The sequence below is a fragment of the Thermobia domestica genome, chromosome 10 (genome assembly GCF_964235325.1).
Source record: "Thermobia domestica chromosome 10, izTheDome1.hap1.1, whole genome shotgun sequence".
In the NCBI taxonomy this organism is placed as follows: domain Eukaryota; kingdom Metazoa; phylum Arthropoda; class Insecta; order Zygentoma; family Lepismatidae; genus Thermobia; species Thermobia domestica.
In genome coordinates, this window is record NC_137463.1 from 111,928,617 (window position 1) to 111,946,367 (window position 17,751).

General features: G+C 36.0%; 1 protein-coding gene across 1 annotated transcript in view; it reads left to right on the top strand.

Annotated features, from left to right (window-relative positions):
• LOC145661581 (uncharacterized) overlaps positions 1–17,751 on the top strand; it is a 79,167-nt gene that overhangs the window by 23,228 nt on the left and 38,188 nt on the right. The window contains exons 7-8 of the mRNA XM_081726899.1: positions 7,952–8,122; positions 10,175–10,272. Of these exons, the coding sequence (XP_081583025.1) occupies positions 7,952–8,122; positions 10,175–10,272 (269 nt within the window). The remainder of the gene's footprint in view (positions 1–7,951; positions 8,123–10,174; positions 10,273–17,751) is intronic.

A 17,751-nucleotide genomic window follows, 5' to 3' on the forward strand; every position in this document is an offset into this window, starting at 1 on the left:
AAAGTTCCACAATTACGAAGCAAGGCTAAAGGAGACGGTAATGATTAGATGCATGATATGGTGAAATGACGAAAGTGGAAGGAAACATAAGAATCTCTAGAAAACCTAGCATATAGTGTTTGTCCACCACAAAGCCCACCTGGCTGGAGCTGAGATCCACCGAGGAACCTAACGCGCTAGAGGTGAGAGCTTTACCACTGAGCCATCACACCAAACGCAGAAAGAATCTTTGTAATACAAATATTGGAACTCCAAATCTTTGGTTGCACTACTCATTTAAGTTTCTTATATTTATAAAATTTAGCCCCCGAATTTGGAGCTAAAAGACTAAGGTGAAAATTATTATTGCAATGGTAATGGATTGGGTACAGTTTACAGTCCCGTTTCCGCACCTAGGCTAAATGAGACGTGGTCCTACAATTTAAAGTGAAATCCAAATCATAATAATACGGAACTTATCCAGCAACTTCTGTCTTTTGATCAACTCAACCTGGATACGTATCTCCATGATCTTCTATCATATTCAATATTCTTCTTAATCCACTACAACAAGGACAGAAGTTTCGAGAAGACTTAAGGACACTCATGCCCTCCAGTAGAATTCTAACCCGCGATGGATTGTGCCTTGTGGTCCAGAGCCAAATGCCCTTAAACATTCGGCTAATGCCACTGTCCTCACTAGATCAGAGGGAATGTATGATAAAGTCAGACATTAAGTTGTAAGTTGTCACATATAATGAAGTTAAATCCTAAATCCTACTGCACGTTCATTTAAGATGCAACCAGAAGATCAGTATTGTCATTTTGTTAGAAAAAAATAAAACCTGTTTAACAAGACTGCATGACGTAATTTAAAGTAAAATTCAAACATAAAAGTAGATAATGTGTTGAAACTGCCTCTTTAGAAGACAACATGATTCTTCACTTTCATTTGTTCGTTTGACACCTTGCTTTCTCTTCTTTACTGCATCTGACAACTGATTTTCTAGGTTATTACTTAGCCTTTCAAGACCTTTGTAGACAGAGAAAAAACAATTTGACCTAGAACCTATACAATATTTTCCTATTATACGTAACTTCCCTTGACCGAAGCGAAAAAAAATATTGCGTCAGCATGACGTCACTCACATCCTCTTTTCAATTTGTTTTAAATGCAGTTATGTGCCTTTTGTGATTTTATGAGCTTTACGTTCTACCTGATATTTATTAGTCAATTTTCAACTAAAGAAACCACAAAGTTTATTGCTGCAGAATCAAATAGTATTGAACACTATTGTCTAGCAAGCAAATCCATTCAACATTGGCTTAGTCCAGCTCCGCCGGAACTTCGTTTATATTACAAACCTATTTATGCTTTTGGTGTACGCAAAGATAATTGTCATTCTGATTATTTATATGAAATGAAAATAAATATGTAATTTAAGTCCAACTGTTGTACCCTTTAAGCTAAAGAAAACAGATGATTAGTGAATGATAAAAAGAGAATTGATGGAATGGAAATGTGGAAGGAAACGGAAGACCTCGAATGAGCCCACGAACACGATGTTGTAGATCACAAACAAGCATGTCTTGAGATCGAACAATGAACACTTCGCACCAGAGGTGAGCGCTCTACCGTGAATCACAGTGCTTCGAATCTTATTATTGTATAATTTACCAGATGGGGGCCAATGTAAGTAATTTCTTAAGCATCTACGAAAACATGAGCCAAGTTTTATGAAAATTAGGTTGTATTACGAGCAGAGACTGCTTTAGATACGCGCGGGGCCTAGTGCCAATAAAGATCCCACGGGACCAGAGTTCTGGTAAAAATCGCCGAGCGCCACCATGCTACTTCTAAACATGATCAGAAGCGCCGGGCCTGGAGGAGTTGGTCCATTGGTAACCCCCACATCGAATATTGCTAAATACTCTTTAATACACTATCATATAATGGAAGGGAATCGTTAGGAATGATCCACTGTTGATTAAATGTTGCAGGTAATGTCAGTTCAGTATTGCGTTAGTTTATATCTTCCTGATAAATTCTTTTGATAAAGTGTTATCTTACATATTTTTATTGCACTGAGCTATCGTGTGCCTAACCTCCATTACACAAAAGCTACTGTACGCCAAAAGCTTTGTTTATCGAGTTCTTCGATGGTGAAATATAAAATATCCTAGCTCAGTGGTTTCCAACAGATATATCGCGTTCATGTAGAGAGTATTGCGAAATTTTAGAATTTAAAAATCATGAAGGATTTAATAATTAATTAAAATCAATTTTAAGACAGATTGTACCAGTCAACGCCTCCAGTGGCAGTAACAATGCCCAGTACAACATAATCACTATTTTATACTTGTAGTCTTATAGTCTTGTAGTCTTAGAATTTATTTTATTTTATCTATATAATAAAATACTAGGTTTATAAGTTTGTCTCCAAAGAAAAGTTTATATGTATGTCTCCGATCCTTTTGACAATCAAATCTCGAAAACCACAAGTGCTAGAAACGTTCCGTTTTCGCTGGTCGATTCCAAATTTTGTGTAGATGGTCTAGTTCTAATTGAATATTAAAAAAAACGTGGCCGTTATTTCCTTATTACATTTTTTAGCAGTATATTGGAAGTGTTAAAAACTAAAAGTTAAATATCATATCCTACGAGTTATACATTCCAACACAACATAGTTGTATACAGGAGTTGTATATCTCTCAGGCGTTTGTTTCATGGCCAAATTATAATGAAAATCAAAGGATAACCATTTCGTCTGACTAAGATGAATCTTTATTGTTTGGACTGTTTTGCCTAATGAACATCATATATCACTGACATTAATATAGTTAATTATGTATGTAATGTATTTGCTTATTACATTCTGAATGCAAGAAGAAAGAAAACACTAATCATAAATGAATTAGAGACCCCAACTGGAAGTAGGCTCAATCTTGCAAATGGTGTGAGATATTGAAAATACGTCTTTCACTTGTGTCTATAAAGGAACATGTACAGATGTTGTGAAAAATGACACGGAGATTCATGCTCATACGTGAATGATGTGCAGTGTAGAAAGCGCAGGTTCTATTATTATTATTATTATTATTATTATTATTATTATTATTATTATTATTATTATTATTATTATTAAAATCAAACATGTGTCTTGCAATGTCGTGGGTGCAAAGTAAAATGTGTCGTCAGTTAGAAATGTTGGCAACCAAAGTCTAGATTTTTATGCAAAGCCAAGATAAATTGTTGACTGATTGAGCAATAATACAACAAAGTGTTGCATCTCTCTCCATATCTTATCTCCAATTATAGCTCACTATAATACAGTGAGTACACAAAGTTTTGCAGAAAACTAAAACTCAATAACGTTCTAATTTTTAAGTTTCAAACTACAATTTTTTTGGACGAAGGAAATAAAAGCTCAATTTCCCCCCACACTACTTAATATTGCTTGCACGGAGGATCACGTGACTCAAGATAATGTCCATAGAGGAAATCGGAGAGTTTGTGCTGTGGTTTAGAGACTTAAAAATCTTGAGTTTCGGTGCAGAGTACCAAAGTGAAAATGTGAGAATCCATCACCAACACAAACGAGTACCAAGAGATGATATGAAAAGTTCAAGGTTAAGGAACCTATTAGGTTTGACACGCAGTAAAACAGGGACGAGTGACAATGCAATTCAGATAGTGCGCTCTACGTGGAACAGAGGTCATTTACATTATTTCGACGAATATTGTAACCAAGAATGCCTATGTCAGCGTCACACAAGATCATACGCAAGGAGATGAAGGTCCTACTCTACAAATTAAAGTTTCTACACGAACTGATAGATCCAGACGTAATACGAGAAAGGAAATTTATCAATTAGTGCTTATCCATTTACAAGGTCATGGTTATCTTCTGTCTTGGATTTTATTCTTAGACAGGGCCAAATTTTATGTTATGGGAAAAGGGAACAGGCACAAGTACCAAATTTTGAGGGTTGAAAACCCTCATGAGTTCAAAGTGAATATATATACAATGTTGTCCCAAAGGCAATGTGTGGTGTGTAGTTTCAATGGATCACATCACTGCTCATTTTCCATTCGAGAGAGACACGCTAAATGGCAACAGTTATCTGAACAATGCATTCCTTATGACAGAACTCAAGAAGATAAGCATTACCAATGAAGTCTACGCGCAACAAGATGGAACATCGCCACATTTCGCCCTTGAGGTTTGGCAGTTTCTTAATTAACAATTTCGGGAGAGAAGGATTGGCTTAAACGAACCTATATTTTCGCCAACAAGATTACCACACTCGCGGCTGTGATAATAAGTAGAGACCAAGGTGTATGCACAGAAACTTCCTAATCTAGACGACCTGAAGAAGGAAAGTTTCACGATTCTCAATATCCAAGAGGACACTGTCAGTGCGCAATTCTTGGTTTCAGAAAAAGGCTGCGATAGTGTTTTTATGTGAATGGTTGAGTAAAGTTTAAGGCCCCTTTCAGCAGCGAGGCTTTATGAGACGTGGGCCTATTGGTTAACATGGAATCGGAAACACATGAGCTCTCGTCGGAAATCGAACCCTTATGTGAATGGTGTATAATTAATTATTTGGCGATTAATCTTAACAAGTAGAAAAATGTTTGAAACTTACTGTAAAAGATAATAATAATAATAATAATAATAATAATAATAATAATAATAATAATAATAATAATAATAATAATAATAATAATAATAATAATAATAATAAAGAACTCAATAGTTTATTATTATTATCATTTACTACTACTACTACTACTACTACTACACAGGTAAAAATATTGCGTACTCTTATAGATTCGCTCTATAAATCTATAGATATTTTATAGATTTTGCATAGTTTAAAGTAACCGAGAGTGTACTATAGATTGACAGTGTTCAGTATTTACTACTGAACTCACAGCAGTTAAATTTGTTCTTTGACCACATGGTCATCATTTGTTACGTTGTGTGTTTAGAGTTAGACCTCTCTGCAGTAACTCTCAAAACGTAATTACAGTAGATGCCTTAGTAAACACACTCTTCTCCAAGACATTTGTTTTTTGAAATGCTATTAGCTACAGAAACAGGGATGTGTTGTTGTTGTCTGCTGGATGCTGGGGCATACCGGCATTCAGGGAAACAAACATATGAATACAGGGTTCCGGCACTGCGCATTTGCAGATACTGCACTGGAGCAATCATTAAACAATGTACTCTCTCTAGCAGACGGTTTGGAACTAGACCAACGAAAAGAAGTTCCATTCTATTAAACATGTTTTGAGCAATTTATATTTTTAATTTTTAAATGTAATTTTTATATTTGTTAATTTATTATGTTTGTGGTAGAGGGTTGTGCTAGAGGGTCTGGTGCCAGGAAAGGGAGGGAGGGGGCGAAGGAGACTACATTAATGGACGATATCAAAACAGAACCAGTTGAGAATGCTCGAAGAGCATTGCCAGAACAAACTTAAAAAGAATCATTTTTTTCGAAATTTATGTGAAATTGTATATTAAATGTATTTGATTAAATTCAATAGATAATACACTTACGTATTTAGAACCTGCGTATTAGGGGGTTTATTGAATAAGCTATATTGAGCTGTTACATTTTATAACCGTATATATACTGAAAATGCAGATATAACTAGTGGCCACCGGTTACTATTTAGTACCAAAATGTTCACCATCCTCTTAGGTATTGACCAACACTAATATCATCTCTCTATGCCTTACGGCTCCCGAGATATGGATCCTTAAATCTCCCGAAATCGGAACTTTTTTGGCCAATATCTAGGAGACGTAAAATTGAAGTGAAAAATTCCATAATTTCTTTCAGATAGTTTTTCATGATCTATGGTATGAAGAGCTCAAAATTGAAAACTTCTCAAATAACAGGCATCCCTTCCCCTCCCCCCACACAGAATTCAGTAACGAACATTTTAAGTTTGTTGCAAATCGTTGAAGGAAGGGTAATTTTCGGATGGATTAGATCCTTAAGTTTCTGAGTAACAGAATACTAGTTCATAGTCCGACACGGAATGACATTGGTAGTACGAAAACAAACTTTGCACTATTAAACACGCTTTGTACTCTGTCATAGTTAACCATAAGCAATATAATATGTAGTTATGGTACGGAATTAGTATGAATTTGCATGGTGAATTAATTTACCCATTTAAACTGACCAAAAGAGATAAATAATTACACGATAATACATTGTCCGTAGGGGCCGCGGTGGCTCAGTGGTAGAGCGTTCACCTCTGGTGCTAGGGGTCTCGGGTTCAAACCCTGCTCCCGCCAAGTGAACTTTGTGGGGGACAAACACCGTGTGCGTGGGTTTTCTCGGGGTTCTTCCGTTTCCTCCCACTTTCTTCATTCCACCATTTCATTCATTACTCATCATCACCGTCTCCTTTAGCCTAACCGGCATAACCGTGGGACGTAAAACTCAAAAATTTTATTTTTTCACATTGTCCGTAAATAAATAAATCATACTTTCAATCACACATTACTTCCAAAAATCTACGTACTAAATCACACACATACATGCTACATCCCACATAAACCAAGAAAACAAATATTAATACATATCCTTACACATGTTAATTCATATTACCACCAACTCAAATATACGTAAATCGAACAAATCACTAAATTTCACCATTCTAAACCGGCTCTATGAACTGGGAAAAGGAACAGAATAATCAGAGCCCTTCTATTAACTAAATCAGGGTTTAGAATGACAGAATTATAATAATGCCCCGGGAGGAACATATTGAAACTATTACCGAAAAACCTCCTTTCCTGAAGGGAAAAGAACCCCTATGAATTATTGACTTAGCCCATTATCGTTGGAAGCCGTGATTAATTTAGGAATAAATGAGAGTCCCTGTTAACGTTTACACTGACATAATGAAAATTAATTCTACTATCAGGAAGCCTACAAATACCGCCATGTTAATAAAAAAATCACATATACTACGTACAAACACAAAGCTATATAAGGACAAGCCTATCGAACCCTAACGGAAACTTTAGAAGGTGGAGAGGATATCCTGAACATCAAGACCTAGTTAAAAAGATCACTTAAACTCCGGAATTTGATGCACTGTACTCTGAATCCTGTCCATCATTATCTATATTCACCAACATGGCGTTTGCTGAGCTGAATTCCTTATTTTGTTTTTTCTAGTTAATTTCACTGCAAAATTTAACTGTTCAAGACGCCTTTCTGCTTCCAACAAGTTTATTTATTAACTGAAACTAATTTTACCTGAATATTTAATGAAATTTCAGTCCTTTTATTAAATTTTACTTCATCATTGCGACAGGAGTTGTTTCTCCGATGACTGCTGCTGGTAAAAGACGACGTCATTCGCGCCTGAATACTGACGTGGAATATAGTTCTCAAATCAGAGCAAAGAATTTTGCCAGCGGAAAATATAAAACGAATGAAAAATAGTAAAAACTGGATGAAATCGGATTTTGGGAGGATATGGGCATCTCAGAGGGACGAAGGGGGTTTAAATTATTCTTACAAACATCAGATTGGTGGATAATTTTAAGAATTTCTATCCAATTGCGGGCCTATGCTCTTGTATCGCATTAAGGTGTCTAATTTCAATAATCATCCATTTGGAAATGCCAATATACAGAGTTTATAATGAAATAATATATAAATAAAGAAATTATTCTCCGAAGTATAATTCTTCCTAGATTATTCCGAAGCTCCCAAATTCATTTTGGTTTGAGTAGAGAACAAATAAATTTACTACCTAGACCGAAAATTATGTGTTGAAAAAATTACAGTAAGCGGTACGGTCGAAAAGTATTGGGTCCCTCCAAGAAGTTTCATTACCTTGACTGTAATGGGACATTACATAGTAATGACATGGGTACAACAAGGTAGAGCCTTATTTGCATGAGTCAACTTGTGCCACATTTGCTTCCAGCAACTAATTATCAACTATGGCAACACTTGCTGCGATCAAACTATCAAGCACTCTTTAGAAACTCAGGAAAATCTTGTGGGTCCAGTGGAACATGGCTGGGAAAAAAGCTGTGACGATCTTATCATAAAATGGACAACTGAAGACATCACTCCAGGAGAAATATTGGAAATGGTTAGCTGCTCTTGGACAAAGACAAAAACAAGTAGATGAGAGGATTGCCAATGTGTGTGTGCCATAAGTGCAAGTGCGTGTCATGTGAAAACCAGGAACGTTCTCCGTCTCCAGAACCAGATTGTGGCACTGCTTCATCCAGGACCCCTTCCTATTACAAATTTGTATATAGCTTGTGCAGATACGAAATGCATTCACTATTGTGTAATAGCTACTCATAACGTGTCGGTGACCATCTTGTTTTTCAAGATTGCTCTCAAACGGACATTTTAATAGCACGATAACATACATTCTATGGCTTCCGAACTGTTATCATTATAATCAGTAACAAAAACATGCTTTAAAAAAAAAAAAATGCACAGTAGATTACATCATAATCAATGGTCACGAAATTCTACACTACGTTCTGCTTATAATGAAGTAACTTCCTTAGTTTCAAAGATAGGGAAATAATAGTATTATCATTAGAAAGGTGAGATTCCACTCTATAACAATTACTTCGAACCGATTTTCCATATCTCCAGTAGTTTCAAAGTTATCTGCCATGAAACAAGCTTAAGAAAACGAAGAAACCCAAATTTTGTAGATAAAAGTCGTCATATTTAAAGATGACAGCACTATATAAGAGTTTAACTTGCTCAAATATCTTTTGGCATTCATTATCTTTAATTTGACACCAGAATGAAGGTTTTATCTTCATTCTGTGATGAGATATAACAATTTAAGCATAAATGGATATGTTTCCCGCGAGCGCCATATTGGTGACGTCATTTTAAGGGTGAATGGTTACTTTTACAGGATGGTAACATATTAATTCTATTTCACCGTATTTTTCTCTATAGGAATCAGTCATAAAACCCAATTGACAAAGAAGTTCAACCTAGACCCTACCTAGCCTACGGCCTAATGCATTTTGCTCTTTTTTCTCATTAAATTGCACTTTTCAGTTCATATTATTACCATTTTTTCCTTAGCTTGTAGAAATATCCCGTAACTACCATATATATTAAAGTCTTTAATAGTCTTATACTTCATCAAGTTGTCTCGTTTTTTGGTCGCTATATTGCACAGACGTAGCAACATCATAATGTCACCTGATACTGTGTCGTCTTGTTTACGACGTAGAATACTTTCTTTTCAAACTGAAACTTAAGACGTGCAATATGTGTGGCAATGTCGGATGGTGTCGTTATCTTAAAAAAAAAAAAAAGAGAAAAAAACCTTTATGTTTGCTTTGTAGCTAAAACAAACGCATGTAGACTGCTTATCTTGTAACCAGATTAGTTTTTAAATTTTTGTTTGTTTGGATTAAGCTCGGATAACACGAAATTTCGGTTAATCGCGACTCCACTGTACCGTTACACCAGGATACGTTTAAGCAACAACATAGTCAACGTATGCACTGTGTCATGTACTGCTGATAGTTACAACCAGTGGTGATTTTACAAAGTGATGTAGGAAGTCAAAGCCCCCGAAGCTAGGATATTCCTACTCGGACATTTCTACGACCAGGTTCGACCTGTGTTACTAATATTTTAGCAGTACTACTTTCACCTCCCATTTATTCAAAGCTCCTCCCAGAGAAAACTTGAAATCATCATTGATTACAATTACCTATGAGTGTCAATGTTTTACTTCCTCTCCGAATGTTAAAGGTCAAGGTTCTCTTAACCTAGAGTATTATGGTCTGCATTAATATGATAATACCAACAAAACTTTCATCCGGCACTTTTAACACCTCATTATTGACTTATATGACTAGAATACGAGAAGGCACTTGACTGAATTCACAATCAAAATTAAAGTATAGTTGTAGTACTAATATAAAAGAATAACTTCCTGGAACTTTGTTCAATCAATAGGAGAGTTGTCAACACTTATCTAATTGTTATGACATTGCCATTGATAACAGATCTTGTAGATAAAACGTTTCTCATGTTCTGAGAAAATTGAGAATTTGTGTTATCAGGCAGAGCCAATTATCGCTTATTTCAACTAACTGGAAAGGATCGTGTGTGATATGTGTCCTTTTGTTTGGTTTGGTTTTCACAGCCATATGGTAAGTGCATTAGAGCATTAAAACATCACCTAAGAAACCTGTCAGCACTCACTCATTCATTTCAGTTTCAAGACGTCAAAGCATACATACGGTGAGTACGTACACATATAGTTGTGAATATATTCATATTAGAATATTTATACCTACTGTTTAGTAACGGTGATAAATATATATATGGGCAGCCCTCTAAGCTGGTCTAGTGGCTAGCGCGTGCGCCTTTTGCGCAAGTGATCCCGGGTTCGATTCCACGCGGGGAAACACTAAAGTTCAATTTCACTTTCATAACCGTCTGTCTCCTTTAGGCTGCGACATTAAAGTAAAATTTAATTAAATTTATAGTCATAGCTACAACCATTAAACTAGTAATGGATTCCTCTATTGAGGAAACAATCGTACTTCCTTGATTCTTAGTTTGCTAAGGATAGGGTGAGTTCTATGGATCATACATCAAATCTTATATATATCTAATGTTGAGTGTCTATTGGTATGTTTGCTTGCTATACAAGCTCACACCTTCGAATTGATGTATTTTTAGATAACTGCAGGGAAGAGATCCTAACTATTTACACTGACACTGAGAGGAAGAAAACGTATATGGCATACGTAAAAACGTACGTTACATGCGTAAATCCTGTAGTTCTTGAACTTAACGTACAACTCTACGTAGCTAACATCCTTCAGCAAACGTATAACTGAAAACGTATGTTTCATACGTACTTTCCGTGCAAGAGTTCCGAATAAACGTACATTCCGTGCAAGTGTTCCGAATAAACGTACTTTCCGTGCAAGTGTTCCGAATAAACGTACTTTCCGTACGGAAGAAAGAACTGTTTAAAGGCGGTCAGGATCTCATATTCAGATGGACGTACATAACATGTATCGTACACTATGTAATACACGGAAGACTGTTAGATGTCAGACATTCTGCAGTGGCATAATGTAACATCTAAGCAGGAGAAGGGCACTACGTATATGTAGCATATGGGTAACTTACGTTCTGCACAGATTTCCGTAGTAAACATAAATATATCGTATATTTATACAATATGCCACTGTCCGGACAACGGATTTTAGTTAGTGTAGAATTTCTAAAATGTGTATTTTAAGGGAAGAGGGAGCTGAAAAGTTTGTCAAAGCTACAAGGTCTCACGAGCTTCTTAAGTTAGGTAGATAAAACTGATATTCTACATAAGCTACTCCTTGACAATAAGTTGGCATGAATTTAAGCATTTCAAAAATTTCACTTTTAATGGCGGAAAGAGGAAATTTCCATATTTGTTTCTCCACTTTCTAACTGACATCGTTTGTCGCACTATTATGGCAAAATGGTTGTATCATTTGAAATGAATTTTTGACTACACTTAAAACTTGGCTCAGGTCGGACTTTCATCACGTCACTTTGATTAAAGTTACTAAGGAGGACGACAGTATTCAAAATTTGTGCGAAGAAAATAGAATACCTCATGGACCTCGAGTTAAGGAGATGAAATTAGATTTATAAATTCTCATTTATAATAGTTGGACACGTGTCCCAGCGTCCCACTGGTAAGAACACAAAGGAGTAGTTTCTATAAGATTTTAAATTTCCATTTTGCATTCACAAAATGAAAAAAGAAATAAGGAAAGAGTTAAGTGCTTAAAATAAAATTTTGAAATAGCTCTTGGATCTACCTGGGCTACTTTTTTTTTTCATTACACAACACACATCCCCTGGTTTTACGGACCTTCCTTTACCGGATACCGGAAGCAACGGACAAAATCTGGAGCAGCCGATTCCGCTCGAAAGTCCTACTCCCTACGGAAGGAGTTGCGGCAACTATACGCAATAGTGTATTTTTACAGGGTACAGGTATTTGCCAATGTCAGATTGAACAGTTGCTTTAATAAAGGTACAGAAGTGTAATTATTCTTTCGTACTGTAATCGTGGATCGTATCCACGGGACTCTTCGTGCCGGACAGACATTTGACAACATCAGTCAAACGTCTCCCTTTCAGATTTCCAAACTATGCTATGCATAAGTGTCGGAAGTCTTATAGAACGGCTTCGTCCGTCCGTCCGTCCGTCTGTTGACAGATATCAAAGGAAAAACGGCGAGATATATTGAGATGCGTTTTTTCGCAATCGATTGAGCGTCCCAAAAATAGGCTCCATCTTCTCTGTTAACCTTCTATTTAAATCGGAGGTAGTTCAAATTAGTCATTACCGTTTCCAACTTTTGTCGCCGTAGAAAGAAAACGGTAACACACAGCAGGAAGTGTGTATGTGTATGTTTATAAACGATTCAGCGTCTCAAGTCAACATACCAGTGTAACCCTCCAGTTACAGTGTACGTAATATTAATTTTTAAAGCCCTCATCCCTGTTCCAATAGTTTTGAACCCCACTGTATAACAATAAAACGCATGATCGTGTTTAACTATATCACTTTCTTTAGTTTACATCTTGAATCCGTTTTATCTTCTTTTAAATAAAATTAGTTTAGAAGTTCCAGAATAATTAAGTATGTAGGCTTTTGGGAAATAATTTCTTGCATTTATACATTTTTAGTGTATGGGTATGTCATTTGGATAATTATAAAACATACATTATTATTTCAATGCAATTCATATTTTAATACTTGGACATAATTTCTTACAAATTTCCCATCAATCCGAAATCTGGTAGGGCCCTTAAGAACCCCCTTCCCTTCAGCCCAAAAAGATACCCATATCCTGCTAAGATCTGGTTTTATCCAATTTCAACAATATTCTATCCGTTTTGTAATACTGCCGCGCGAAAAATCTGCGTAGTGATTGCAAATTAGATGCAACCGTAGTGGTCTGGCGCGTTTCTACGATGCCTTTGTTACAAGAACAGTCATCGAGTTAACATCTTTCACGTCACCGCTGAAAAAAAAAATGACAGGAAAAGCTACTAAAAACCAGGTAATGCTAGTTTAAATCCTTAAATAAACAACCTAGAAGCAAAATGGAGTTCTGAATTATTGGAATTTATCTGAGAAATATTATTATAAGTTATAAAAATATTATATGATGGTTTGCCCTTCAGGGCCTCCTTCAGCCGCTATGGGGAATCAAAATTCCACAATGTGGCAACGTCGCAGATTAACTCGGAACCATTAGTATTACTGTACGAGTACAACAAGCAGTTGAATCGATTGCTACAGTAATAAGTGATGTTAGTGTCAATCAATATTAACTTTAGCTACCATTTGGAAAGAATCGATATAACTACAGTACAACCCCTCAAATCCGAACAAATTGGGGCTAAGCCTGTTCAGATTTCGGGGGGTTCGGATTACCCGGGAAATAATATTACGTACTTATTTCGTCACTGAATTTGCGGTAAAACAACGACTGAGGTTAGACAAGGTGGCCCAGTGGTCGAAAGGGCAGTGACCTTGACTGGCGGGTGTACACTCATGTCCAAAATGATTGTCGCATGTCTATAACTGTCTTCTTGTAAGAATATAATTAGATAATGATTTAGAATAAGCATTAAGTCTAAAAATGTTAAAACCTTAAAAAAAACTAAATTTGTGTGATTAAATCTATTTTTTTTCATTTTACAGCTGTAGTTTTTTTTTCTTCTGAGAACGTGTTCGGATTTGCCGGGTTTTCGGATTTCCGAGGTTCGGATTTGAGGGGTTGTACTGTATTTGATAGAATGGTAGTTCTAATCCAGTGCTATTCAACCTTTTTTTTTTATCGCGTACCCCTAGACAGTTCGCCATCCTCTTGTGTACCCCTGAAGCTGTTTAAAAGAAATTAAATCGAAATGAACTTATTAAACTTAATACACATGTTCTGTTGATTAGAAAAAGGGACAAACAAGGGCGCCCATCAAGGGGGGCAAGTTGGGGCGCTGGCCCCCTAGAGGAAATTGTACTTCAGAATATCGAAAATCCAATAGAATTTTTACATTAGTTACAGCAAAATTTGAAACTATTTTTGAAACGTTACTTATACTTGCCCCCCTTGGAAACCACAACATGGGCGCCTTTGGAAACAAATAGAGACCCAACAAAAGGTCAATCAGGGAGATAAACAGCACATCTCAAAAAAAAAAAAATAAATAAATAAAAATAAAATAAAATAAAATAAAATAAAATAACATGGGAAATTTCAAATTTTCTTCAATTATGATGATTCAATTTGCGTTATTGTATGGTCCGTGGGCGCCATTTTTAGAACACCAGATATACTACCGCAACCTGCAACACTACCGAAAACAGATAATTTCTTTTTGTTAATTTACTAGTATTTCCGGTTTCAAATCTGATTTTCATACAGCAAGCACTGTAAGAGATATCGAGAAGAGGATTTCTGCAATCGGTTCACCCTCCTAAAAGTAGGTTGTATCTTCTCCGTTAACCTTCTATTCAAAGCGGAAGTTGTTCATATTAGCAATATCTGATTTTAACATTTATCGCCATAGAACAAAAAGAGTAACGGACAGCTAGTAGTCCTAATTTATTTTTGATATGAATTCAGCATCCGAGGAATCGATTCTATCTTTGATTTTACTACTTTGTTGTAAATCAGGCTTATGCAAGTTGGGACACGTAGTGGGCTAATTACAGGGGACTTTTACTGGCTTCGAGGGCCGCACGAGACAATGTATAAAATTTTTACAAGTATTGAATAGCTATATTCAATTGAGAATCTCATTCTCGAAAACTAACATCACAGGAAAGTCAAAACTGTTTTGTCGATTACCAAAAATATTTATTTACTAAAGAAAAATATAAAAATCTTACTTATGAGGAGTTTTGAAGCACAAAGTTGAGTGGGAAGGGGTGGTGCTGAAGGGAAATACTAGCTTCTGGATTGCTTTTTCATGTCTTACTATGAGTTCAAGGGTTCCAGTTTAAATTGAGTTTTAAATATTAAGTAAGACATTTATTTTAAATAATGGATCAGACGGGCCGGATGAAAGGAATCAATGTGCCGGCTGTTGCACGTGGCAGTTGTAAATAGTAGTTATTATACATGTATTTCTTCAAATTTAGTATTGAATTCACGTAGTTTGGAAGTCTATCGAAGTTTCATACTGGGAAACTAAACTCATTTGTTATAAATTAAATCGAGGGATGAGTGCATAATTTGATTGAAATGATTGCCCTAAACGTGTTTAAATGTTTCGGAACGAATATTCGTTGCTCCGCATTAAATTTATTTTTGAACAAAACATTTGAGTGGAGCTAGAGTTTTAATCCCTTTATTTCGATTTAAATACGCATATTCGTCGGGAAATGGAGTTCAAATATCTTTAAGATATTTTCCATAAATCGATTCTTTCTATGCGAAAATGAGGTATTTCAGTCATTATACTGTAAATCCAAACCCTAACATTTGTACCCCATAACTAGCAGTGACGACGCCAGAGGGGGGCAAGGGGGGCGAGCGCCCCCCTGGTGGCTACTCCTGCCCCCCTGACTGCCATCCAGACTGCCCCCCCAGACTCCTACAATCATAAAACATTCTACATATAGTATTTTATATCAGTATCATAACCAATCTCATTGTCAAATTGTAGTCTACTTTCCATGCATTTACTATGTGGCAGATTAGTCCTCAAGCTTTCTTCTTTGAGCGTCTGGGTATGCACGTATATTTCTGTTTTCTAATTTAGCGCCTTTTTCGGTAAATTTTAGTTACAGTTCTTTCTTATGAATTTTAATTACTGTGCCTAGCGAACAATAGTGATTTGGTCGACTTGTTTTCTTCTCATTGGATCAACTTCGATTAGAAACAAAAGAAAGGTAAAACCAACTGCATAACTTGTTTGTATTTATCCAGTTTTGAAGTTTTCGGTTTCATATTTTGTTTTATTTAAAGGTTTTATACTTCTATTGCCTGAAACATTATTCTCGGCGTTCTATATTCTGAGGATGGGCTTATAACAGCTTAATTTGCGACTACCAGGGCTTAATTTTTTGAAGGAAAAAAAGTTGTTTTCCCTTCCTGCAAATAATAATAATAAATGTATGGAATTAAATCGATTATTTGTTTAGCTCCCAATAAAACGTATTGTCAGAGTGTTGATCTTTAGTTAGTAATTGGTATGCACTAGTGCTCCCTTACTTATTTTGTTTCAAAGTACTGACATGACGTCTACCATATTGACTAGAAATGTACGTGAAGCTGCTGAAAAATTCGTAGCCCAACCCAGGAGTTTAAAAAAAATCTGGAGACATCCTCGCACCACTGTTCGTAACACTACCCTTATCAGATCTAAAGTTCAATCAGATCTAAGTTTGGTAAATAAATACAGGCAATAGTTAGACGGAGCTGAATCTGGGGAATAAGGATGAGTTCTAGACATTGAAATCCTAGATTATGCAATGCTAATTGTGTTCGCAGGGGTTCGATGGACAGGTGTATTCTCTTAAAGGAACACAATTCCTTTCTTTTCATTTTCCGCGATGTTGAACTTTGAATTTTTCTTTCAGTTTTGTGAGTAATGTAGAGATTCTGAATTAAATATCTGACCGTTGCGGAGGTAGTCTATGAGTACGTACGACTCCATACTTATTCCAGAAGAATGTTGCAAACAGTTTTTCAACCTACTTCTGTGTTTTGAACTTCTTGGGGCGAGGGAGAAATGAGTGCTACTACTCCATTGGCTGTTGTTTCTTTTCAGGATCATAGTGGTACAACCATATTTCGTTCATGGTTGCTATTCGTGAGCGAAATGATCAGCATTACATTCAAATTGGAAGAAGACTTCTCTTAATGCCGTCACTTTTTAATTCTCCTGACAGAATTTTTTGGGAACCCATTGTGTCAAGAACTTGCGCATACCCAAGCCATTCTGAATTATACTACCGACGCGTTCCAAAGAAATGCCCACAATCTCTGACACAAGTTTTACTGAGACGGTAAAAACTGGGGAAGGGGATTGCAGCCAAACCTCAGACTATAATAAGTATATCGTGAGTTTACTATACACTTTAAAAAGTGTATAAATAATAGCTTAAATTCTTTTTGACAGTCAAAAACTGGGGTGGCGTAGGAACCCCGGCCACAGGTTGTATCTACCACTGGCTGAAATGCTGCAATTTTCAAGAATAATGTTACAATTTGCATCCATGATTTCGGGAACAGTCACTGGATGTAAAGTCATCCTGGATGTAAAGCATAATTTGTTGAGAAACCGCCACGTTTGAACTAAGCCATCACTTCTTCACCACTGTATATAATGGAGGAGAGCCCCGTAGTGTTTCACTGATTTTCTCATTAATTTACTTTGGTGACTATCCTTGGTGGAACAAAAATGTTATAATAGTTGTGATCTGGATGTTCGTGAAATTCGCTGTTTGGGCACACATAATCACTTCAGAGGCCTGAGAAAGCAATAAAAATTTCATTATTAATATGAAAATTTGTTGAAAACATATTTTTCAAAACCACAGTTTCATATTTCTACCTAGTACCTACACGCCTTCTGGGTTGGAGATTTTCAGCAGCCCCTCGTAAATTTATATATATATATATATATATATATATATATATATATATATATATATATATATATATAGCATATAGTACTAGACGAATTTGTTAC